General features: G+C 49.5%; 1 protein-coding gene across 2 annotated transcripts in view; it reads right to left on the reverse strand.

Moving 5' to 3' along the window:
- DYM (dymeclin) overlaps positions 1-24,506 on the reverse strand; it is a 197,806-nt gene that overhangs the window by 131,454 nt on the left and 41,846 nt on the right. For both annotated transcript variants that reach the window (XM_072133157.1, XM_072133152.1), the window contains exons 7-10: positions 16,331-16,456; positions 14,668-14,810; positions 1,627-1,809; positions 787-965 (exon numbers count right to left, since the gene is read on the reverse strand). In XM_072133157.1, the coding sequence (XP_071989258.1) occupies positions 787-965; positions 1,627-1,809; positions 14,668-14,810; positions 16,331-16,456 (631 nt within the window). The remainder of the gene's footprint in view (positions 1-786; positions 966-1,626; positions 1,810-14,667; positions 14,811-16,330; positions 16,457-24,506) is intronic.

Below are 24,506 nucleotides of genomic sequence, written 5' to 3' on the forward strand. Positions count from 1 at the left end.
GGGGAGAAGGGTGCGAGGGAGAAAGGGGGAGAAGGGTGCGAGGGAGAAAGGGGGAGAAGGGTGCGAGAGAGAAAGGGGGAGAAGGGTGCGAGAGAGAAAGGGGGAGAAGGGTGCGAGAGAGAAAGGGGGAGAAGGGTGCGAGGGAGAAAGGGGGAGAAGGGTGCGAGGGAGAAAGGGGGAGAAGGGTGCGAGAGAGAAAGGGGGAGAAGGGTGCGAGAGAGAAAGGGGAGAAGGGTGCGAGAGAGAAAGGGGAGAAGGGTGCGAGAGAGAAAGGGGAGAAGGGTGCGAGGGAGAAAGGGGGAGAAGGGTGCGAGGGAGAAAGGGGGAGAAGGGTGCGAGAGAGAAAGGGGGAGAAGGGTGCGAGGGAGAAAGGGGGAGAAGGGTGCGAGAGAGAAAGGGGGAGAAGGGTGCGAGAGAGAAAGGGGAGAAGGGTGCGAGAGAGAAAGGGGAGAAGGGTGCGAGAGAGAAAGGGGAGAAGGGTGCGAGGGAGAAAGGGGAGAAGGGTGCGAGGGAGAAAGGGGGAGAAGGGTGCGAGGGAGAAAGGGGGAGAAGGGTGCGAGGGAGAAAGGGGGAGAAGGGTGCGAGGGAGAAAGGGGGAGAAGGGTGCGAGGGAGAAAGGGGGAGAAGGGGCAGGAGGAAGGAAGGAAGGAAGGGGCAGGAGGAAGGAAGGAAGGAAGGGGCAGGAGGAAGGAAGGAAGGAAGGGGCGGGAGGAAGGAAGGAAGGGGCGGGAGGAAGGAAGGAAGGAAGGGGCAGGAGGAAGGAAGGGGCAGGAGAAAAATACTTACAAGGCTTTCTATATCAGTGCGGGCCAGGACGTAGGTGCGGACGTTGAGGTTCTGATGTAGTAATGTGTACAGCAGCAGGGTGGCCTGGTCAGACCTCTGCTGCTCGCACAGGGCAGTATACAGACTATTAAAATTTATCTGGAAGGAGTGAGGACTCGGGCTGGGCGGCACCGAGCTATCTGTAATACAAGACCAATACATTAACGCTGTAATACTCTGCGGCTGCAATTTTCCATGTGACGATTCCCATGCTCACGTAATGACCCCATCACATACATCAACTGAGCCCCCTCCTCCTGAAACACTCTGCGCTGCTGGGGGACCTCTCAGTATCCACTAGGCAACTCTAATCCCGAAACAACCCATTCTCTTCTCTCATCATGACCCTCATCACATTCGTCAAAAGTCACACCCAACACAATCACCATCCTCTGCTGCTGAAATACTCTGTGCTGCTGAGAAACGCTGTATTCTCAATGTCGCAAACTCTCATTTTCTATTAGTCTTCCTCGCCCCCCCCTCATTTCATGACATGGTCCGTGTAGTCATGTCTTTGCTTCTGTCCATACCAATACTATGTAGTGGTCTCCTGAAATACTCTGTGCTGCTGAACAAGCCCTTTCCCCCTGCAGACCAGAAGTGTTTCCTTGATCAATAAGGTTGTAATTATCCAGAATTGTAATAACTGACATTAATTTGATATAAATTGAAGCAAATATAAGGTCTATAATAGGGGCCTTGCTCACCAGAGCTTACAATCTAAGCACTGTCTATTAATGGAAATGACAGAGTGTAACCTCCAGTACACACACAGTCACATTGTATATACATTATACATACCTTGTGTGTTTCGGAAAGACATGACAGCCTGTCGGAAGGGATTGGGGCAGTCTGGGGCATCTGTGAGGTTGGCGAGTACCAGCAGGAGGAGCAGACTTTGGTTGGCGAGGGGTGAGGACTGCTCCTGTACGGGGGAGGGTTTGCTTCCCACTCCCCCTAAGGTAAGAACGGTCCATAGTCCACCTGGAAAAACAACAACATTGATTCAGCTACCATTATGAGAATTGAGCTGTAGCTATACAATTCCCGGAGGAATAACAGAGGGATAATACAACGACGTCATAAAAGAAAAGACATTAAACGAATTATTAAGTCACGAGGAAACAGCCTTGTCAAAAGACAATCTCTTCAAAAATGTTCATCTCCGTGGCGCCCACTAGGGGGAGCAAATTGTAGATGGGTGTATACAGGAGGAAGTAGACATCTGGTGCGCCCCAGATCAGCCCATATCACAACTTCATTCGCAAGACAAGAAGAAAGATTTTTACTCGAAACAAGAATTAAGTATTGTCCCTGGATGGATGTGTAATTGTACATTTGTGTGGGTTGTTAGTAGCAGCAGGACTGAAATATGGATTATTCTTCCAGGATTGCAGCTTTACCAAATGCATTGGGAGTGTGGACTCACACTGCTGTGCGCTATTCTCTCTGCAGCCAGAATTATGTATTGTCCCTGGAGCGATGTGTAATCAGACCTTTGTGTATGTTGTTAGCAGCAGGACTGTGAAATATGGACTTATATTCCAAAACTGTAGCTTCTTCAAGTGCACTGGGGACATGTCCTCACACTGCTGTGCTCTGTGCTCTCTGCAAGTAGTCTTACGCATTGTCCATGGAGAGATGTGTAATCATACCTTTGTGTAAGTTGTTAGTAGCAGCAGGACTGTGAAACCTATATTCCAGGACTGTTCCGGGGTTGTGTCCTCACAACGCTTTCTACAATGAACCGCTCCTTATCCGCTTTGCATCAAAAGCTGTAGCAGGCTTTCTGATTGGATGCTGAACCAGGAGTGATTTTAGAATAGTTCAATTCAGGGAGCTAAGAGTACCCTCCGTCCATGGATAATACCAATAACACTGCCTGCAGAGAGCACAGAGCACAGCAGTGTGAGGACACCTCCCCCCTTTAGGTGCACTCTGGTAATCTACAATAAAAGGAATACAAATCCATATTTCACAGTCCTGCTGCTACTAAAAACACACAAAAAAGGTCTGATTACACAGCTCTGCAGCCGTGTTGCTGCAGTAATGGAGGATTTATTAGAACATTATATTACATTATATTCTTGTCAATCATTTTACAGATTGCTCTGGATTGATTACTATATGGAGTAGGACAATATTGTATTCTGGGTGGATCCCCCCTTTAAGCCAATCTCATGCACATTCCATTGTACTGATCCGGTTCTGGTTACGCTTGTTGGCTCCCTTTGTCCGTTCCACCAGGACTCGCAGGATTAGCATCTCATATGGATGAAGCGCAGAGAGCTCCGCTCCTCCTAGGTGTATAACAATGACTACAGTCCCCAGGCCGAGGCCAGAGGGTCCGCACCCAAAATCAGCTGTAACGGCGAGCGAGAGGAGATGAGGTCATGCAAGGAAAAACATTCCTCTGCCCTGATGTGTAGTGATCCAAGTGCCACCTAGGTCACAGCCGCCAGCAGGGGGCACCAGGAGAGGCCAACCCCTAGCACATACGGACATTAGGCTCAGTCTGGTGTGTGCAGGTGGTCGTAAAGATCTCTAGGACTGCACAACTAGTGTAAGAGATTAGGGTGCGTTCACACACTGCATTTCAACGTGGAGGGGCTTGGCCGAACTGACATGTATGCGTCTCCACTAAAAAGCTTTAGATCGGAAATGAGCAGCACGTGTTTTGCATGTAAACAATTCAAAAAAGGGCAATTGTGCCAAGTTCCTCCCCGTTGCTCTTTGATTGCGCGTCAAAATGCGATTAAAACGCAAAGTGTGAACGCAGCCAACAGGGTGTGGCCACACGATGTGTTTATATTGCATTAAGAAACGCAATTCAAGAGCTGTACATTTATCAAATGTATGTTAACATTGTGTCGGGGCTTATTTACTAAGGGTCTGTGGATCGCACATTTTCGGCAGATTTTCTAAGTTTTCGGGTTTTGCGCCGCTGTGACTGGTATTTAACTGGGGATTGTGTCGCACGCAATCAAATTTTGGCGCAGTGGCGCATCAGAAAAACCGCACCCTGTAGTCATGTTCACATGGAGAGTTTAATACATTGAAATTTACATTTACAATGTGTTGACAGAATGTTTACATTTTATTTACATATTTATTTAATGTAATCGCAATGTCAAGGCATTGTAAACGCAACTCAACTGCTGCAGGAGGCCGGGTAGCGGTGAGTGCAGGCGAGTGCTCCGGGGTCCTCTCCTGCTGCTCCGCTCTGCCTCCTGACACTGGTTGTATGAATGGGGTTAAGGACAGAGCAGAGCAGCCGAAGGAGAGGAGACAGGAGAGGTAAGTGCTTGCAATCTGTAGAATCTGTACTGTACTGCTCCTGGGTCCTCTCCTGCTCCTAGCACAGCTTTGTTTTGGATCCTGATGCTGTCGAAAACGACCAGAACAAGATACGGAGTAGCGCGGCACATGGAGGAGAGGAGAAGCTGCAGCGTGCGGCGCAGGGAGGAGAGGAGAAGCTGCAGCGTGCGGCGCAGGGAGGAGAGGAGAAGCTGCAGCGTGCGGCGCAGGGAGGAGAGGAGAAGCTGCAGCGTGCGGCGCAGGGAGGAGAGGAGAAGCTGCAGCGTGCGGCGCAGGGAGGAGAGGAGAAGCTGCAGCGTGCGGCGCAGGGAGGAGAGGAGAAGCTGCAGCGTGCGGCGCAGGGAGGAGAGGAGAAGCTGCAGCGTGCGGCGCAGGGAGGAGAGGAGAAGCTGCAGCGTGTGGCGCAGGGAGGAGAGGAGAAGCTGCAGCGTGCGGTGCAGGGAGGAGAGGAGAAGCTGCAGCGTGCGGTGCAGGGAGGAGAGGAGAAGCTGCAGCGTGCGGTGCAGGGAGGAGAGGAGAAGCTGCAGCGTGCGGTGCAGGGAGGAGAGGAGAAGCTGCAGCGTGCGGTGCAGGGAGGAGAGGAGAAGCTGCAGCGTGCGGTGCAGGGAGGAGAGGAGAAGCTGCAGCGTGCGGTGCAGGGAGGAGAGGAGAAGCTGCAGCGTGCGGTGCAGGGAGGAGAGGAGAAGCTGCAGCGTGCGGTGCAGGGAGGAGAGAGGAAGCTGCAGCGTGCGGTGCAGGGAGGAGAGAGGAAGCTGCAGTGTGCGGTGCAGGGAGGGGAGAGGAAGCTGCAGCGTGCGGTGCAGGGAGGAGAGAGGAAGCTGCAGTGTGCGGTGCAGGGAGGGGAGAGGAAGCTGCAGTGTGGAGCAGTAAAGGAGAGAAGAAGCTGCAGTGTGCGGTGCAGAGCGGGGAGAGTAGAAGCTGCAGTGTGTCGTGCAGGGAGGAGAGAAGAAGCTGCAGTGTGTCGTGCAGGGAGGAGAGAAGAAGCTGCAGTGTGCGGTGCAGGGAGGAGAGAAGAAGCTGCAGTGTGGAGCAGTAAAGGAGAGAAGAAGCTGCAGTGTGCGGTGCAGAGCGGGGAGAGTAGAAGCTGCAGTGTGTCGTGCAGGGAGGAGAGAAGAAGCTGCAGTGTGTCGTGCAGGGAGGAGAGAAGAAGCTGCAGTGTGCGGTGCAGGGAGGAGAGAAGAAGCTGCAGTGTGGAGCAGTAAAGGAGAGAAGAAGCTGCAGTGTGCGGTGCAGAGCGGGGAGAGTAGAAGCTGCAGTGTGTCGTGCAGGGAGGAGAGAAGAAGCTGCAGTGTGTCGTGCAGGGAGGAGAGAAGAAGCTGCAGTGTGCGGTGCAGGGAGGAGAGAAGAAGCTGCAGTGTGCGGCGCAGGGAGGAGAGAAGAAGCTGCAGTGTGCGGCGCAGGGAGGGGAGAGGAAGCTGCAGTGTGCGGCGCAGGGAGGGGAGAGGAAGCTGCAGTGTGCGGTGCAGGGAGGGGAGAGGAAGCTGCAGTGTGCGGTGCAGGGAGGGGAGAGGAAGCTGCAGTGTGCGGTGCAGGGAGGGGAGAGGAAGCTGCAGTGTGCGGTGCAGGGAGGGGAGAGGAAGCTGCAGTGTGCGGTGCAGGGAGGGGAGAGGAAGCTGCAGTGTGCGGTGCAGGGAGGGGAGAGGAAGCTGCAGTGTGCGGTGCAGGGAGGAGAGGAGAAGCTCCAGTGTGCGGTGCAGGGAGGAGAGAAGAAGCTGCAGTGTGCGGTGCAGAGAGGGGAGAGGAGAAGCTGCAGTGTGCGGTGCCAGGAGGAGAGAGGAAGCTGCAGTGTGTCGTGCAGGGAGGAGAGAAGAAGCTGCAGTGTGCGGTGCAGGGAGGAGAGAGGAAGCTGCAGTGTGTGGCGCAGGGAGGAGAGAAGAAGCTGCAGTGTGCGGCGCAGGGAGGGGAGAGGAAGCTGCAGTGTGCGGCGCAGGGAGGGGAGAGGAAGCTGCAGTGTGCGGTGCAGGGAGGGGAGAGGAAGCTGCAGTGTGCGGTGCAGGGAGGGGAGAGGAAGCTGCAGTGTGCGGTGCAGGGAGGGGAGAGGAAGCTGCAGTGTGCGGTGCAGGGAGGGGAGAGGAAGCTGCAGTGTGCGGTGCAGGGAGGGGAGAGGAAGCTGCAGTGTGCGGTGCAGGGAGGGGAGAGGAAGCTGCAGTGTGCGGTGCAGGGAGGAGAGGAGAAGCTCCAGTGTGCGATGCAGGGAGGAGAGAAGAAGCTGCAGTGTGCGGTGCAGAGAGGGGAGAGGAGAAGCTGCAGTGTGCGGTGCCAGGAGGAGAGAGGAAGCTGCAGTGTGTCGTGCAGGGAGGAGAGAAGAAGCTGCAGTGTGCGGTGCAGGGAGGAGAGAGGAAGCTGCAGTGTGTGGCGCAGGGAGGAGAGAAGAAGCTGCAGTGTGCGGCGCAGGGAGGGGAGAGGAAGCTGCAGTGTGCGGCGCAGGGAGGGGAGAGGAAGCTGCAGTGTGCGGTGCAGGGAGGGGAGAGGAAGCTGCAGTGTGCGGCGCAGGGAGGGGAGAGGAAGCTGCAGTGTGCGGTGCAGGGAGGGGAGAGGAAGCTGCAGTGTGCGGTGCAGGGAGGGGAGAGGAAGCTGCAGTGTGCGGTGCAGGGAGGGGAGAGGAAGCTGCAGTGTGCGGTGCAGGGAGGGGAGAGGAAGCTGCAGTGTGCGGTGCAGGGAGGGGAGAGGAAGCTGCAGTGTGCGGTGCAGGGAGGGGAGAGGAAGCTGCAGTGTGCGGTGCAGGGAGGGGAGAGGAAGCTGCAGTGTGCGGTGCAGGGAGGGGAGAGGAAGCTGCAGTGTGCGGTGCAGGGAGCAGTAGAGGAGCCAGGAAAGGAGGATTGGGGGGGGCGCTCATTACCGAAACACATTTGATTGGGCCGAGCACCGGGCATTCTAGACCAAATGCAAATTATATTTACTTTTTCGTTTATGCCAATACAATGTAAACGCTACATAAACTCAAATTAAAACACAGTGCAAACACAATGTAAATGTTGTGTAAACATAATGTACACAATTGTAAAAGCAGCATAAACACAATGTAAACTCAATGCAATCGCAATGTGTGAACGCAGCGGGCGTGGAAATTGGTTGTCTAAGCTGGATAACCCCTTTAATGGAGATGGACAACCCCTTTTTCAGAAGGCCAATTGTTTTATCATCTGTTACAGGTCTATAAGGCTACTATGTGCGTCTATGTACAATGTACAGAGACTTTACCCTGTGTAATAGTCCTGGGCATTGGAATATCATAAATCAAGGATTCCGGAGTAGATCGGGAACCTGAAATCCACATTCCACGAGATACCCGGGTGCCGTGTTCAGCAACACTCCCATAGTATTGTATGGAGAAGCAGGACACATGCTTGCGCTGCCACTTCACCCATTAGTGAGAACGAGGTCCTAAGTCGCATGCACTGCAGCGGGTCTATTCTCATGATCGATGGAGGTCCCTGTAGTCTGACCCGCACCTGTGAATACAAGATGATCAAATTTGGTACAACCCCCATGGATCAGCTATTTAGTAGTGACTGTCGAAGATGGGTTCAAATCTTGTCCTGGCGCTGCAGCCCCTTTAAGAGAACTACAGTCCCAGGCGCTCCAGTTCCTTTAAGAGAACTACAGACCCAGGCGCTCCAGTCCCTTTAAGAGAACTGCCATCCCAGGCGCTCCAGTCCCTTTAAGAGAACTACAGACCCAGGCGCTCCAGTCCCTTTAAGAGAACTGCCGTCCCAGGCGCTCCAGTCCCTTTAAGAGAACTGCTGTCCCAGGCGCTCCAGTCCCTTTAAGAGAACTGCCGTCCCAGGCGCTCCAGTCCCTTTAAGAGAACAGCAGTCCCAGGCACACGGCCACTAATGGCGACTCCCTCCTGTCACATTATTCATATATTTCCCGGAGCAATAACAGAGGATCAGCAAAACACAGAACTCCAAGAAAACCAGATTGGGAATTGTAACGTTACGTGGAATCTGCGCGTTTCCTAGGACAGATGTAAATAGCGTACGGGGGGCTCCAGCATGGCAGTGATTGGTCAGAGCGGAGGCTGCGGGCGTACGACAGCCCTGGCAGGGCACAGGCTTTACCGCTGCCATGAGAGGGATCAAAGCCTCCGCTGCCGAGCTTTTGTAATGAAAGCAGTTTCTGTTTGACCGGAAAAAAAAGGGGGATATTTCCAAAGACACAAAGAGCGGAGCGCCAAAATAAAGTGAGAACTTGGGAAAGCGATTATTATTCACTTGTGGTAGGAAAAAGTTAATGCCGCTGCTGAATGGGAACCAGGAGCTGCAGGCAGAGAATTTTCCATCGTGTTATGCCAGTCATGACCAGGAGGGGGCGCCGACTGTCCGGTGGGATTTATCCAGTACTGCAGCTGTACTCTATGCCCAGGCCGGGGGTTACCAGAATAATCCGGAAAAACTGATACCAAACTGATCACCCCCCCCTTGTCTGGATTTTAGGTACATCCCTCTCATGGAGACTAAGAGCAACCCCAAATCCCTGTTCCGACGTCACTGTAACCAGTGGTTTATAACCACAACACCACCAGGACAAGAAAAGGGAACCTGTCAACAGTAGTGGCCATACAGACTGCAGACAGTGTTAGGTATTGAACCGGAGAGATGTGTAATGATACCTTTATGTCTGTTAGTAGCAGCAGGACTGTGAAATAAGGTTTTATATTCCCGGATTGTCACTTCTACAAGTGTCCTCACACTGCTGTGCTCTGTGCTCAATGCAGACAGTGCAAGGAATTGTCACTGGAGAGAAGTTTAATAATCCTTTTGTGTATGTTAGTAGCAGCAGGACTGAGAAATATGGATTTATATGCCAGGACTGTAGCTTCTCTGTGCCAAGACTGTGCACGGAGGTGGGTGCTCCCACTGCTGTGCTCTGTGCTCTCAGTAGCCAATGTTAAGTATTGTCCATGGACAGGTGTGTAATAACGAGCTTTGTGTAAGTTGTTAGTTGCAGCAGAACTGTGACATACCGAATTACATTCTAGGATTGTAACCTCTCCAAGTGCACTTAGGCTGTGTCCTCACACTGCTGTACTCTGTGCTCTCTTGAGCCAGTGTCAGGTATTGTGTATTTTTACCTTTGAGTGTGTTTTTAGTAGTAGCAGGACTGTGAAACATGGATTAATATTCCAGGATTGGAGCATTGGTCCTCACACTGCTTTGCTCTTAGCTCTCCCCCCTCCCCCTACACTCAGCTGCTGAGTCCTAGAAGTCAGGGAAAGGCACTTTAAATATTGAACCAGATGTCTGCTGGAGAGATACAGTCATTTACCTTGCAATGCGAAGCACACAGAGCACAGCAGTGTGAGGACACACCCACCAGTGAACTACAGTCCAGGAATATATATCCATAGTTCACAGTCCTGCTGTTACCAAAAACATACACAAAGGTATGACTACCCAGCTCTCCAGAGACAATACCCAATACTGTCTGCAGAGTACAGAGCACAGCAGTGTGAGGACACACTCCCAGTGCACTTGGAGAAACTACAGTCCAGGAATATATAACCATATTACACAGTCCTGCTGCTACAAACAAATACAAAAAGGTATGCATACACAGATCTCACAGCACAATAACTAACACTCTTTTCAAAGCACCAAGAACACAGCAGTGTGAGGACATAACCCCAGTGGGTTTAGATATATTACAATCCTGGAATAGAAATCCACAGTCCTGCTGCTAATAACAACAACATACCCAGAGCTCTGATTACACATCTCACAAGGGACAATATCCAATACTGGCTGCAGAGAGCACAGAGCACAGCCTCATCTCCTGAAATATAAACCCATAAATCACAGTCCTGCAGCTACTAACACCACTTATACAGATCTAATCACACATCTTTCTAGGGAACAATACATAACGCTGGCTGCAGTCTGTAGGGTCACACCTGCTGACAAGTTCCCTTTAATCTTCCTATTTCCACAAATTACTTCCACTAATAATCACATTATTGTCTATTATTTTCGGTTCCTTGTTCCCTTTATATCCATGTATCCACATAATTAGCCGGAGTAATCCGTAACAATGTCATCCGGGTCTGGATACACCACAGTCCGGGTCTTGTGAGTGACCTCTGTACATTACTGGCACCACAGTGACTAGACCGAGTCTCCAGGCTCTCGGCCCCTGGCATCACCACTTCCTGACTGGACACATTCCCAAATCTTCCAACCCCAAATCCGCTGTGATTGTCCCCTCTGCCTCCTCCTGTAATCCTCCCCCCCCCCCTCCCTGGATGTTTAGTTTACAGTTTTCCAAATACATAAGAAGTCAGCGGATCCAAAGTAAATACCAGAACCGGGAGACGGACCGCGAAAAGCTGCCCGTTAACCCTGTAACTGCCAATGGGGAAAACATGTGAAACACAAAAAATAAAAGCAAAAAAATATAGATTATGGGCAACCTGTGGTATTTTCTTATATGTGTTATCCATGGCCTCCTTCCTTCTAACATCAACAGCAGGAAGGGCTCTGAGAGTGTTACCAGAGCCTCTCTGTGCAGCAGTTTCACGGGCTGTTACACTGTACAAGAGCACTTCCCCCACCAACTGTCTGAGATCACATCAAGAAGAGCGAAAAAGAGTTGAGGGAGCAGAGGGGAAGACAGTGTAACAGCCTGTGAAACTACAACACGGAGGGGCTCTAGTAACACCCTTATGGCTCATTAGTATAATTACAAAAGTTGATGTTAGAAGGCAGGAGGCCATGGATAACAGATATAAGAAGAGACCACAGTCCCGGTGCCTGGATCTATGGGTAATGTCCCTGGTTTATCAGGATGGATTTTGAGGGTAGATTTTCTTTAAAGGGAACCTGTCACAAAGTTTTACTCCGCTAAACTACTAGCCCCTGAGGCAAGGTAAAAAAAAAATTGTCCTTTCTAAAATTCCCTCTTTTATGTGAAATCTCAAATAAAAATGTTTACAGCATTTTCACATGAGACGAGTCAAGTTTAGAGGCTGCAGGGGGGGAGGGTCCGACAGATGAAAACCCTAAAATAGAGAACCCCCTCCACAATTCCCAAATAAAGTGTTTACATACGAGTTCTATCAGCTGCACAACCCCCTAAAATCTGCCATTTGTGATTTTGGGAAAGCTGGGTGGCAAAAGTTACAATATAATAATATAAGAGACCATAGAAATCTAGATCAGACGGCGGTTGCATACACATCGGCGCCACCTCTATCCTGCGTCACACGTTCATTAGTCTTTGTGAACTACCCTGGACTGTCCTGACGGGGGCGCCACCGGGCGCGGGAATGGATGCAGATGCCATGGAAAAAAAACCACTATAAAAGGGACAGCGGTGAAAATATGAAGCAGCTGGCAGAGGAACAATAGGCAGGGACGGGGCTCATTGTGTGCCGCACACGCAGAGGCTCCCGGGGTAACGCCTCAACATTCTCCGTGCGCCAAAATAAATTCCTTATGGGGGGAAATTCTCATCACACGGAAAGACATGAGAGTCTGCGATGAGTATTTCCCTTGGATTGTCACATAAATCCGGGTAAGGAGCTGGTGGCAGCGCCGTCTCACTACCGACCTGGCGATATGTGACCTATAGGGGGCAGCGTGCGGCCAAGGGCAGGATAGCCAACACTTTCAGAGAAGAGGAGAACTATGGGTAATATATCGGAGATGCCGCCACATATCCTCCATGCTCGGCACTATATGGCGCTACACTACACAATGCCCATACACTGCAATGTAATGGAGAATATCCCAGCGTGACAGAGAGCAAAGTGCATTAAAGGGATTGTCCACTTTCAGTAAATAAATTAATTTGTTTGTGTAATGAAAACGTCTACAATTTTCCAATATACTTTCTGTATCAACTCCTTACGGTTTCCTAGATCTCTGCTTGCTGTCATTCTATAGAACGCTTCATTGTTTACTTCCTGGTGTCCTAGTCCGTGGTCATGTGATGTCATGTGTGTGACATCACATGACCAGGGATATAATGAACCGGGCATCTGTGTGACATCACATGACCAGGGATATAGCGAGCCGTGCATCTGTGTGACATCACATGACCAAGGATATAACGAGCCGTGCACCTGTGTGACATCACATGACCAGGGATATAATGAGCCATGCACCTGTGTGACATCACATGACCAGGGATATAAGGAGCCGTGCACCTGTGTGACATCACATGACCAGGGATATAAGGAGCCGTGCACCTGTGTGATATCACATGACCAGGGATATAACAAGCCGTGCACCTGTGTGACATCACATGACCAGGGATATAAGGAGCCGTGCACCTGTGTGATATCACATGACCAGGGATATAACAAGCCGTGCACCTGTGTGACATCACATGACCAGGGATATAAGGAGCCGTGCACCTGTGTGATATCACATGACCAGGGATATAACAAGCCGTGCACCTGTGTGACATCACATGACCAGGGATATAACAAGCCGTGCACCTGTGTGACATCACATGAGCAGGGATATAACAACCCGTGCACCTGTGTGACATCACATGGCCAGGGATATAATGAGCCGTGCACCTGTGTGACATCACATGACCAGGGATATAAGGAGCTGTGCACCTGTGTGACATCACATGACCAGGGATATAAGGAGCTGTGCACCTGTGTGACATCACATGACCAGGGATATAAGGAGCCGTGCACCTGTGTGATATCACATGACCAGGGATATAACAAGCCGTGCACCTGTGTGACATCACATGAGCAGGGATATAATGAGCCGCGCACCTGTGTGACATCACATGACCAGGGATATAACAAGCCGTGCACCTGTGTGACATCACATGAGCAGGGATATAATGAGCCGTGCACCTGTGTGACATCACATGACCAGGGATATAATGAGCCGTGCACCTGTGTGACATCACATGACCAGGGATATAATGAGCCGTGCACCTGTGTGACATCACATGACCAGGGATATAATGAGCCGTGCACCTGTGTGACATCACATGACCAGGGATATAATGAGCCGTACAATCTGATTGTACATTATTGTTTTGTATCTCGGATGTCACCATACACGGCACGCGCCATATACACAGATGCCACTAGATACAATGTATCCGCTAATTCTCAGCAGACAGGAAAGAGTTACACACGAAATACCCAAAACATAAAGGATCCCACTAAATTCCTCAGGAGGGAATCATGGAGAGGGTGTAATGTACGGCGCTATAATAGATCATCTCTGAGCAACGCAGGGAAAGGTCTAATCCCGGAGCGTGATAAAATAAAGGGAAAGGTCTAAGAAATAAATTACAGGGGCGGCGCAGGGAAACTTCACCAGATCCTCAACCGGGAGACGATAAACGCACCGCAACCTAACACGTCATACACAGAGCAGGAACGCAGCGAAACGGGGAGACCTCCAGCCAGCAGAGGGAATACTGTGTGCAGCTAGTGCCCCCTAGTGACAGCACAGGGAAGAGCACCGGATAATAGAAACTAACATTTTTACATATCAAATATTACTATAATCTGCCCCAGATGTCCCATAGATATCAACATGGTGTGCGGCACCCTTTATAATATTCCCTTTATTTATATAGCGCACACAGATGCCGCAGCGCTGCACAGAGCTGTCCCCAATGGGGCTCACAATCTAATCACCTACCAGTATGTTGTGGAGTGTGGGAGGAAACCGGAGGACCCGGAGGAAACCCACGCAAACACAAAGAAAAAATACAAACTCTTTGCAGATGTTTGGTGCCTAGTTTATAACTATAGCAAGACGCTGTCAATCAATGCTGAATTTACCATCAAACTCCATGATGATGAACCAGGGACATTACTCATAGACCCAGACACAGTGACTGCGGAATCTTCTTATATTTATGGCCTCCAGCTTTCTAAAATCATCTTTTAAATATACGCTATTAACCAGAAGTGCTGCAGCTTCTCGTGCTATTACACTGTGCAGGAGCACTTTCATCTTTGCTGCTGTGTGAGATTACATCAGGCAGAGGAAGAGGGGAAGTGACAAGTGGAGACAGGGTAACAGCCTGTGAAGATACAGCACAGAGGGGCTCTGGTAACACCCCTAGAGCCCTTCTGGCTCATTAGTATAATTTAAAAAAATGTATTTTACAAGGAAGGAGGCCATGGAGAACAAATATGAGAAGATGCCACAGACACGCTGCCTGGATCTATGAGTAATGCCCCTTGTTTATCAGGAGGGTAGATTCTCTTTACGTGAACCTGGGTAGTAGAGGGTGCACTAAACTTTGCAGCCACGCCCATCGGGCACTAGATTTCTCATTTGTATACAGAATGCAATAGCGGATACAACCTACATGTGCATGGAGTTTAGTTATATATGTTGCCCTTGTTCCCAAAAAAATGAGCGTCCGAAAAGTGTCTGAGCAGAGTTCAGTGCAGTAACCCGGGTCACGTTGGTTTCCGTACAACAGATTTATGACATTTTGCTACAAAATTTCACATCCCAATCAAAAACCATAGCAACCTTAGAACCTCCTCCAATATAACCCAGAAGTGTAAAAAGTGTCACTCACTTGCCACACCGGAGGCCAGGCCGTAGAGGAGGCCGCCCCCATCCGCCTGCTCCTGGAACACGTGGGAGCCCGGCGGGGGGCTCTTCTCCTGTCTGATGAAGTTGTACAGTAAAGTCTTCACCAGTCGACTCGTGTAAGGAAGACTGCGGGGAAAAGAGAAGGAGGAAGACATTACAGGACAATCCAGAAAGTAGCGCAGGGCAGGGACACCCCAGTCCCAAATGAAGAAATGGAGACCAAACACACATGAGCTTTACTAGCACAAAGGAGATGGGTATGTGGTCCCTTAAGCATTAGCACAGGAAGAAGAAAAAAAGAATACACAACTGTGCCCGATACTGCACCTCAGCCCCCAAAACTTAAGATACTTATTAAACCCATTACCACCCGGCAATGCATCATGTGAGGCATCATGTATGTACAAAGCGAATCTACCAGCAGCAGAATAGTGAGTGCGGCTCTGGAGTATAATACAGGATGTAACTCGGGATCAGTACAGGATAAGTAATGTAATGTATGTACACAGTGACTGCACCAGCAGAATAGTGAGTGCAGCTCTGGGGTATAATACAGGATGTAACTCAGGATCAGTACAGGATAAGTAATGTCATGTATGTACACAGTGACTGTACCAGCAGCAGAATAGTGAGAGCAGCTCTGGGGTATAATACAGGATGTAACTCAGGATCAGTACAGGATAAGTAATGTCATGTATGTGCACAGTGACTGCACCAGCAGCAGAATAGTGAGTGCAGCTCTGGAGTATAATACAGGATGTAACTCAGGATCAGTACAGGATAAGTAATGTCATGTATGTACACAGTGACTGCACCAGCAGCAGAATAGTGAGTGCAGCTCTGGGGTATAATACAGGATGTATTTCAGGATCAGTACAGGATAAGTAATGTCATGTATGTACACAGTGACTGCACCAGCAGCAGAATAGTGAGTGCAGCTCTGGGGTATAATACAGGATGTAACTCAGGATCAGTACAGGATAAGTAATGTCATGTATGTACACAGTGACTGCACCAGCAGCAGAATAGTGAGTGCAGCTCTGGAGTATAATACAGGATGTAACTCAGGATGAGTACAGGATAAGTAATGTCATGTATGTACACAGTGACTGCACCAGCAGCAGAATAGTGAGTGCAGCCCTGGGGTATAATACAGGATGTAACTCAGGATCAGTACAGGATAAGTAATGTCATGTATGTACACAGTGACTGCACCAGCAGCAGAATAGTGAGTGCAGCTCTGGAGTATAATACAGGATGTAACTCAGGATCAGTACAGGATAAGTAATGTCATGTATGTACACAGTGACTGCACCACCAGCAGCAGAATAGTGAGTGCAGCTCTGGGGTATAATACAGGATGTAACTCAGGATCAGTACAGGATAAGTAATGTCATGTATGTACACAGTGACTGCACCAGCAGAATAGTGAGTGCAGCTCTGGGGTATAATACAGGATGTAACTCAGGATCAGTACAGGATAAGTAATGTCATGTATGTACACAGTGACTGCAGCTCAGTATTTATCAGGGCTTCTGCACCACGCCAGTACAAGGACGTTCCTGTCCTAGCACCTGCGCACTCGCTGCACCAGCGTATGATAAATGACCCCCAATGACTCCACTAGCAGAATAGTGAGCACTTACCATCGGCCTTGCATTAAGTATTTGTGGATGCGGCTCTCGTGGATAATCTCCTTGCGGAAGAGCTGATAGGACAAGAATATTAGGAGGGCAGTGACGGCCTCTAGCAGGATGCTGTACGTTATATCCCTGAAAGACAAAAAGTGACTCTTCTCACCATCTACATTACATTCTACAGACCAAGGAAAAAGCTGGAGAATTACAACACAGTCAGAATTGCAATTTTTTTTTTATTTGTGAATCACGTTGTTTCTGAGGCTACCTCTCAGTGTCAATTTTATAACATTTTGGTTTAATGGTTCCTATGATATTGGGCTCCATAGAGAGAATTTTTGGGCCAGTAAATTTTCAAAAAAATTTGGTAATTCTAAAAGTTTTCTGCTCTTTCTTCCTCCTAATCGGCTATTAATTGTCAGAGCTAAATACGTCTTCATAGAAGAAGACGGACTGCAGCTCAGAGTGGTATCTAGTTACATAGAAGTCTACGGTGATGGGAGGGAAGACGAGCAACCAGAACCTGAGCAATAAAGGTTTCTCTCTCACCCCAGGTGCTTTATTCCCATCAGTACAGGTCAGTACTCCTCTATAATGTCCTATATGATCCAGAATGAGCAGGTCAAAGCAAAGGCACAGACAGAAGCTGCTGGGGCTAGGACTTCGCTTTTAGCTCACCCTTAGTTCTTTATACACATCAATACAGGTCAGTACTTTTTCTTATATAAATTCCTATATGATCCTGCTTAATCATCTGAACAAGGAAGTCCAGGAACAGGCGCAGACAGTGGCTGCTGGAGCTGGTAAGTTTCTATCTCACCACAAGGGCTTTAAACATAATTACTGATCTAACTGATGTGAATAAAGCACTTGCGGTGAGATAGAAACTTACTACTTACATACTAGCTCCAGCAATCACCGTCTGTGCCCGTTCCTGGACTTCCTCATTCAGCTGGAACATATAGGACATTATATGTAAGCACTGACTAGGTACTGATGTGAATAAAACACTTGCGGTGAGATAGAAACTTACTGCTAGCTTCAGCAGTCTCTGTGGATGTTCCTGGACTTCCTGAACACATAGGACATTGAACATAAGTACTGTACTGACCTGTACTGAAGTGAATAGACCCTAAATGTTTTTATTTATATCAGTACTTGTCCACTATGACATGGTTTTTCCTTTCATGAGGGAGGTACAGAGTTACAGAGCCAATTCTCTTCTACTTTCTATATGCAGTGTATGGGAGACATCATAGCAGATGGTCTCCAGCCACCGGCCCTGAGACAACTGAGAATTACAGGGAAAGCCTGCAGAGGGGAAAACTGCTAAACACTGCAGAATACAAGAGATATAAAGGTCAGATATAGTACTGCTCCTCATGTACACATAGTACCATGGACATTTGTAGATTGTTAGATGGAGAAGTTATAGGAAATCTGCCATTTGCTTTTATGCATTGTGAACCAAACATACCTAGAGAATGCTGTAGCTACAGTGATGCAGCAACATATCTTGTTTAGTCCCTGAAATGAGTGGTTTTGCTGAAAAACAACGATAAAATGATGATAATGAGATTCTATCGCTCATGTAGCTGTCCCGGTGCTTCTCCTCTTACCCTAATTATGCACTGATCCAGCCTTGTCCCACCCAACATAAGCCGAGAATACGGCTGTCCCTGACAGGCAGAAGTAATCAATCGCTGCACCATCCCCCAGCTGCTGTGTATGAGTCATCTAGCTCAGGTTGATTAGTCTTGTCTGGTCAGTTCAGGCAGCTCTTTAATGTACGGAAGAAGTTTGCACCCAGCTTTCCCAAGGTATAATTATATATTTTTTTTAAACGAAACCACTCAGATCAGGGATTAAACAAGATATGTTTCTGCATCAGTGTGGCTACAGCATTATCAAGGTAATGTTTAGTCCACAATGCATAAAAACAAAACGGTAGCTTTCACTTAAAAAAATACTTCATGCTGTCAACCCTAGGGGGCGCTTAATACCCTTATTGTCTAATTACACGTACAGTCTGAACAGTAGTCAGGGAATATGGACCTCCGATAAAAATCAAGACATATTTATGTAGGTGACAGTTTCCCCCACACTACAGAGATTGGGGCTCATTTACTAAGGGTCTGACAGCTGCACTTTCGTCGGGTTTCCCGGATATTTCCGATTTGTGCCGAACTGCCCTGGGATTTTGGCGCACGCGATCGGATTGTATCGCTTCGGCCGTGGTTTTCATGCTATAGAAATCAGTGGACGTGGATGTCGGACAACCCGACGAATTCGGAAAAACAGCGGAATTTAAAAAAGAATTTGTGTCGCAAGATCAGCACTCACATGCACCGGGAAGAAGAAGGTGAACTCCGGCGGAACTCGGCGCAGCAGCGACACCTGCTGGATATCGGGCGCACAGACCTTAGTGAATCCCAGCAGACCCGAATCAGCGTCGGACAACGCGCCGCACGATCGCGACTGGACCGGATTGTCTATTGTGAAGACTTGCTGAGTTACAAGATTGATGCCTGAAGAAGGAGGACAAAAATTTGGACAGGAAAGAAAAAGGGCCTTTGCAGAAAAACAAAGTTTCCGTCTCACTTTCCCAAAGTGTGAAATGGAGTTAGACGGTTGTGGGTCAGGACTAGTTGTTCTCTTCCTGTGCAGCTCAGGTCAGAGCATCGCTGATATTCCCAGCGCTATCATCAACCTCCGCGAGGGGGAGGAATGGAGGAAGTGGTGCTTGGCCCAAACTCCTTGTCCGCTCCCTCCAAAGAAAACATTCCCCTGAAATCATCCCAACTTCATGTTCTATCTCCATGTCCAGTAATTACATCTTAATGCGCTGTTTACATGGTACGAGGTGAGCGCTCCATAGCGGGAAGAAGCCCCTTCTGTTCTTCCAGGAGGACCCCTCACCTTACAGAGCGGGGGCACCACATGCCGGAGCGGGAGACCGCACGCTGCCCGGCACAGGGAAGAAATATCAATACTATCTAATGGTCAGACAATGTACACAGGCAGCCTAACCAATGGGATATACATTACATATATATCTGCAGGATCAGAGATCTGTCCATGTGATAAAGTCATCTTGGGTCTATTCATACAGTGGATTATAAGGCAAGAGAAACAAAAATCTGTCCAAAAATCCAATAACCTGAAGCAAAGATTTTGAGTCTCCACATAACAATGGGAAAACAACTGCAACTAGTGAGAATTCTCAAATAAGAATAGTGAGTGCAGCTCTGGAGTATAATACAGGATGTAACTCAGGATCAGTACAGGATAAGTAATGTCATGTATGTACACAGTGACTGCACCAGCAGCAGAATAGTGAGTGCAGCTCTGGGGTATAATACAGGATATAACTCAGGATCAGTACAGGATAAGTAATGTCATGTATGTACACAGTGACTGCACCAGCAGCAGAATAGTGAGTGCAGCTCTGGAGTATAATATAGGATGTAACTCAGGATCAGTACAGGATAAGTAATGTCATGTATGTACAGTGACTGCACCAGCAGCAGAATAGTGAGCGCAGCTCTGGGGTATAATACAGGATGTAACTCAGGATCAGTACAGGATAAGTAATGTCATGTATGTACACAGTGACTCCACCAGCAGAATAGTGAGTGTAGCTCTGGAGTATAATACTGGATGTAACTCAGGATCAGTACAGGATAAGTAATGTCATGTATGTACACAGTGACTGCACCAGCAGCAGAATAGTGAGTGCAGCTCTGGAGTATAATGCAGGATGTAACTCAGGATCAGTACAGGATAAGTAATGTCATGTATGTACACAGTGACTGCACCAGCAGAATAGTGAGTGCAGCTCTGGGGTATAATACAGGATGTAACTCAGGGTCAGTACAGGATAAGTAATGTCATGTATGTACACAGTGACTGCACCAGCAGCAGAATAGTGAGTGCAGCTCTGGAGTATAATACAGGATGTAACTCAGGATCAGTACAGGATAAGTAATGTCATGTATGTACACAGTGACTGCACCAGCAGCAGAATAGTGAGTGCAGCTCTGGGGTATAATACAGGATGTAACTCAGGATCAGTACAGGATAAGTAATGTCATGTATGTACACAGTGACTGCACCAGTAGCAGAATAGTGAGTGCAGCTCTGGAGTATAATACAGGATGTAACTCAGGATCAGTACAGGATAAGTAATGTGATGTATGTACACAGTGACTGAACCAGCAGCAGAATAGTGAGTGCAGCTCTGGAGTATAATACAGAATGTAACCCAGGATCAGTACAGGATAAGTAATGTCATGTATGTACACAGTGACAGAATAGTGAGTGCAGCTCTGGGGTATTTTTCTGGAGAATTTTATGCGGATTGCCTATAAATAAAAATGTACTTCAATTATGTTTTTGTAAGAATGAAGCTTTCTATCAGACTCCTCTTTTCCTAGTGGAGGTGAATGAGTGTTATACAAGTCATACAAGACAAACACTGCAGCAATTATCACCCTGGGACACCAGGACACAGATAGTGATTATTATGACAAGGCACAGACATGTTTGGAGTCACAGCCGGGAAGAGGAAGCAGATCTGTCAGGGCAGGACAACAAATGCCTGAAGCTTTTCTCTGGGGGCGGCTGGGAGATTACATAAGAGATTATTATTACATTTATCTCACACTCATCAGTGTAACAGCCGCTGCAGTGTGGACACAGACCCCCAGCGACCCTGCACTTACCATAGGGGCCTCTCACTATGTACATGTTACACCGACCCCCAGCGACCCTGCACTTACCATAGGGGCCTCTCACTATGTACATGTTACACCGACCCCCAGCGACCCTGCACACGGATACAACACACAGTCCTCTTTATTTAATACATTGTTGCAGTTTCTTTCATTCGCAGTTCCAGTTCAATTTGCGCCTCGGGCTACTCCATTCAAGAGCAGGGGGGAGCGCATTGGGCTGCTCCATTAAAGAGCAGGGGATAGCGCCTCGGGCTGCTCCATTCAAGAGCAGGGGGAGCTCCTCCGGCTACTCCATTCAAGAGCAGGGGGAGCTCCTCCGGCTACTCCATTCAAGAGCAGGGGGAGCGCTTCGGGCTGCTCCATTCAAGAGTAGGGGGGAGCGCCTCGGGCTGCTCCATTTAAGAGTAGGGGGGAGCGCCTAGGGCCACTCCATTCAAGAGCAGGGGGAGCGCCTAGGGCCACTCAATTCAAGAGCAGGGGTCATTGCCTCGGGCTGCTCCATACAAAAGCAGGGGGGAACCCCTAGGGCTGCTCCATACAAAAGCAGGGGGGAACCCCTAGGGCTGCTCCATACAAGAGCAGTGGGGAGCGCCTCCGGCTGCTCCATTCAAGAGCAGGGGGAGCGCCTCCGGCTGCTCCATTCAAGAGCAGGGGGAGCGGTTCGGGCTGCTCCATTCAAGAGCAGGGGGAACGCCTCCGGCTACTCCATTCAAGAGTAGGGGGGAGCGCCTCGGGCTGCTCCATTTAAGAGCAGGAGGAGCGCCTCGGGCCGCTTCATTCAAGAGCGGGGGGAGCGCCTCGGGCCGCTTCATTCAAGAGCGGGGGGAGCGCCTCGGGCTGCTCCATTTAAGAGCAGGGGATAGCGCCTCGGGCTGCTCCATTCAAGAGCAGGGGGAGCGCCTAGGGCCACTCCATTCAAGAGCAGGGGGAGCGGTTCGGGCTGCTCCATTCAAGAGCAGGGGGAACGCCTCCGGCTACTCCATTCAAGAGTAGGGGGGAGCGCCTCGGGCCGCTTCATTCAAGAGCGGGGGGAGCGCCTCGGGCCGCTTCATTCAAGAGCGGGGGGAGCGCCTCGGGCTGCTCCATTTAAGAGCAGGGGATAGCGCCTCGGGCTGCTCCATTCAAGAGCAGGGGGAGCGCCTAGGGCCACTCCATTCAAGAGCAGGGGGAGCGCCTAGGGCCACTCATTTCAAGAACAGGGGGAGCGCCTAGGGCCACTCCATTCAAGAGCAGGGGGAGCGCCTAGGGCCACTCCATTCAAGAGCAGGGGGAGCGCCTAGGGCCACTCCATTCAAGAGCAGGGGGAGCGCCTAGGGCCACTCCATTCAAAAGCAGGGGGAGCGCCTAGGGCCACTCCATTCAAGAGCAGGGGGAGCGCCTAGGGCCACTCCATTCAAGAGCAGGGGGAGCGCCTAGGGCCACTCCATTCAAGAGCAGGGGGAGCGCCTAGGGCCACTCCATTCAAGAGCAGGGGGAGCGCCTAGGGCCACTCCATTCAAGAGCAGGGGTAGCGCCTAGGGCCACTCCATTCAAGAGCAGGGGGAGCGCCTAGGGCCACTCCATTCAAGAGCAGGGGGAGCGCCTAGGGCCACTCCATTCAGGAGCAGGGGGAGCGCCTAGGGCCACTCCATTCAAGAGCAGGGGGAGCGCCTAGGGCCACTCCATTCAAGAGCAGGGGGAGCGCCTAGGGCCACTCCATTCAAGAGCAGGGGGAGCCCCTAGGGCTGCTCCCTTCAAGACTGGTCCATTGAAAATGAGGAACCGTGGATTAATTCAATGCACAGAGCACAGAGCACAGCAGTGTGAGTCGTTCCCAGTCCCGGAATATCAATCCATTTTTCACCTGCACACAGGTATGATAGACTGAATTTAGTTATGTTATCACGTATCCTCTATCATCCGGAAATAGACTCAAAGTGAAAGCTGAAATCCTTAGATATTAAAATAGAAGGGATTGCGAGTAACGAGGGACGATGTGAGGAAGGAAGCGAGCGCCTGGCGGCAGGAAGGCCGTGGTAGGACTGGCGGGGCGCATACATTGTCCCTGGCACAATATAGCGCAATCACAGACAGGATATATAGCGCTGACAGCTTCCTAGTATTTTGACCCCACATTTATATAACAATCGGCGCACAGGGGAGAGGGCACCAGCGCAGCGGGGAATGTCACGGGGTCAGCGGTGCCAGCAACCAAAACAAAGAGAGAGAAAAGCAACCAACTTTATTTATACCCCACTGCCTTCACGTGAACGACAGAGAGAAGCAAACCTGCGGTAACTTCAACCCACCGAAATAGGATACTCAGATTATATAAGAGCAGTCCCACCCCTGACCCCGGCTTGTGCTGCAGATCTGCTCTATAGAAGGAGAAGAGCTGCAATACCACTCACATCCTGAGGAGAGGGGAGGCGCCGATTCCTGAACAAAAGACAGGAATCCTGGACAAGAAGTTATGTTTTATGGAAGGTTTTAGCTTCTTTTAGTTGTCTCCTAGGTGGGGTGGGAAGATTCGGTCACACCTTATGAAATTTTAGCTTTTTCTTAGTGGAAACAGTCCAAACTCAAATCGTTCTCTGATGGATATTGGGCACCGCCAACCCCACTGACCAGCAAGTCCATGGACCTCTGTAGCCTCTTCCCTGCCTTCCAAGCATAGTGCCATATGCTGCATAGTGGTGGTGCTGGGTATTGCAGCTGCCTCCCATTCATTTGGATTTGGTGGCTTGTGCCCTTCGTTCTCTGCACTGAGCTGAGCCGCTTCAGATCTTTGCCCTGTTGTGGGTGAACACTTTAGCAGTCACACAGATTTGAGTATAGGGGCTTGTGGTTCCCTTCAGGAAGCTAAGGGCACAGCAGTGTGAGGACACACCCCTTTTGGAATCTATAATCCTGGAATACAAATCCATCACTCACAATACTGCTGCTACTAATAACATACACAAAGGTCTGATTACTCATATTTTCAGGGACAATACCCAACACTGGCTGCAAAGAGCACAGGTGTGTGAGGACAACCCTCTGTGCACAGTCCTGGCATATAAGGTGTACAGGTGTAGGTGTGTGTGTGTGTGTATACACAACCCTCAGTGCACAATCCTTGGATATAAATCTGTCTTTCACAGTTCTGCTGCTACTAACAATATACACATAGGTTTGATTACACATCTTTTCAGGGACAATACCCAACACTTGCTGCAGACAGCACAGAGCACAGCAGTGTGTGTGTTAACAACCTTCAGTGCACAATCCTGGGATATAAATCCGTATTTCACAGTCCTGCTGCTACTAACAATATACACAATGGTATGATTACAGTTCTCTGCGCTGTATAATGAGGACCTGCATGGTGGTATAATACACTGAGCACTGTAATAATAGGCTAGAATCAGGACAGTCTCATAGCAGCTGTGTCTATGTAACACGTGTGTACCACAGAGGGGGCTCATACA

Source organism: Engystomops pustulosus, chromosome 1 (genome assembly GCF_040894005.1).
Source record: "Engystomops pustulosus chromosome 1, aEngPut4.maternal, whole genome shotgun sequence".
Lineage (NCBI taxonomy): Eukaryota > Metazoa > Chordata > Amphibia > Anura > Leptodactylidae > Engystomops > Engystomops pustulosus.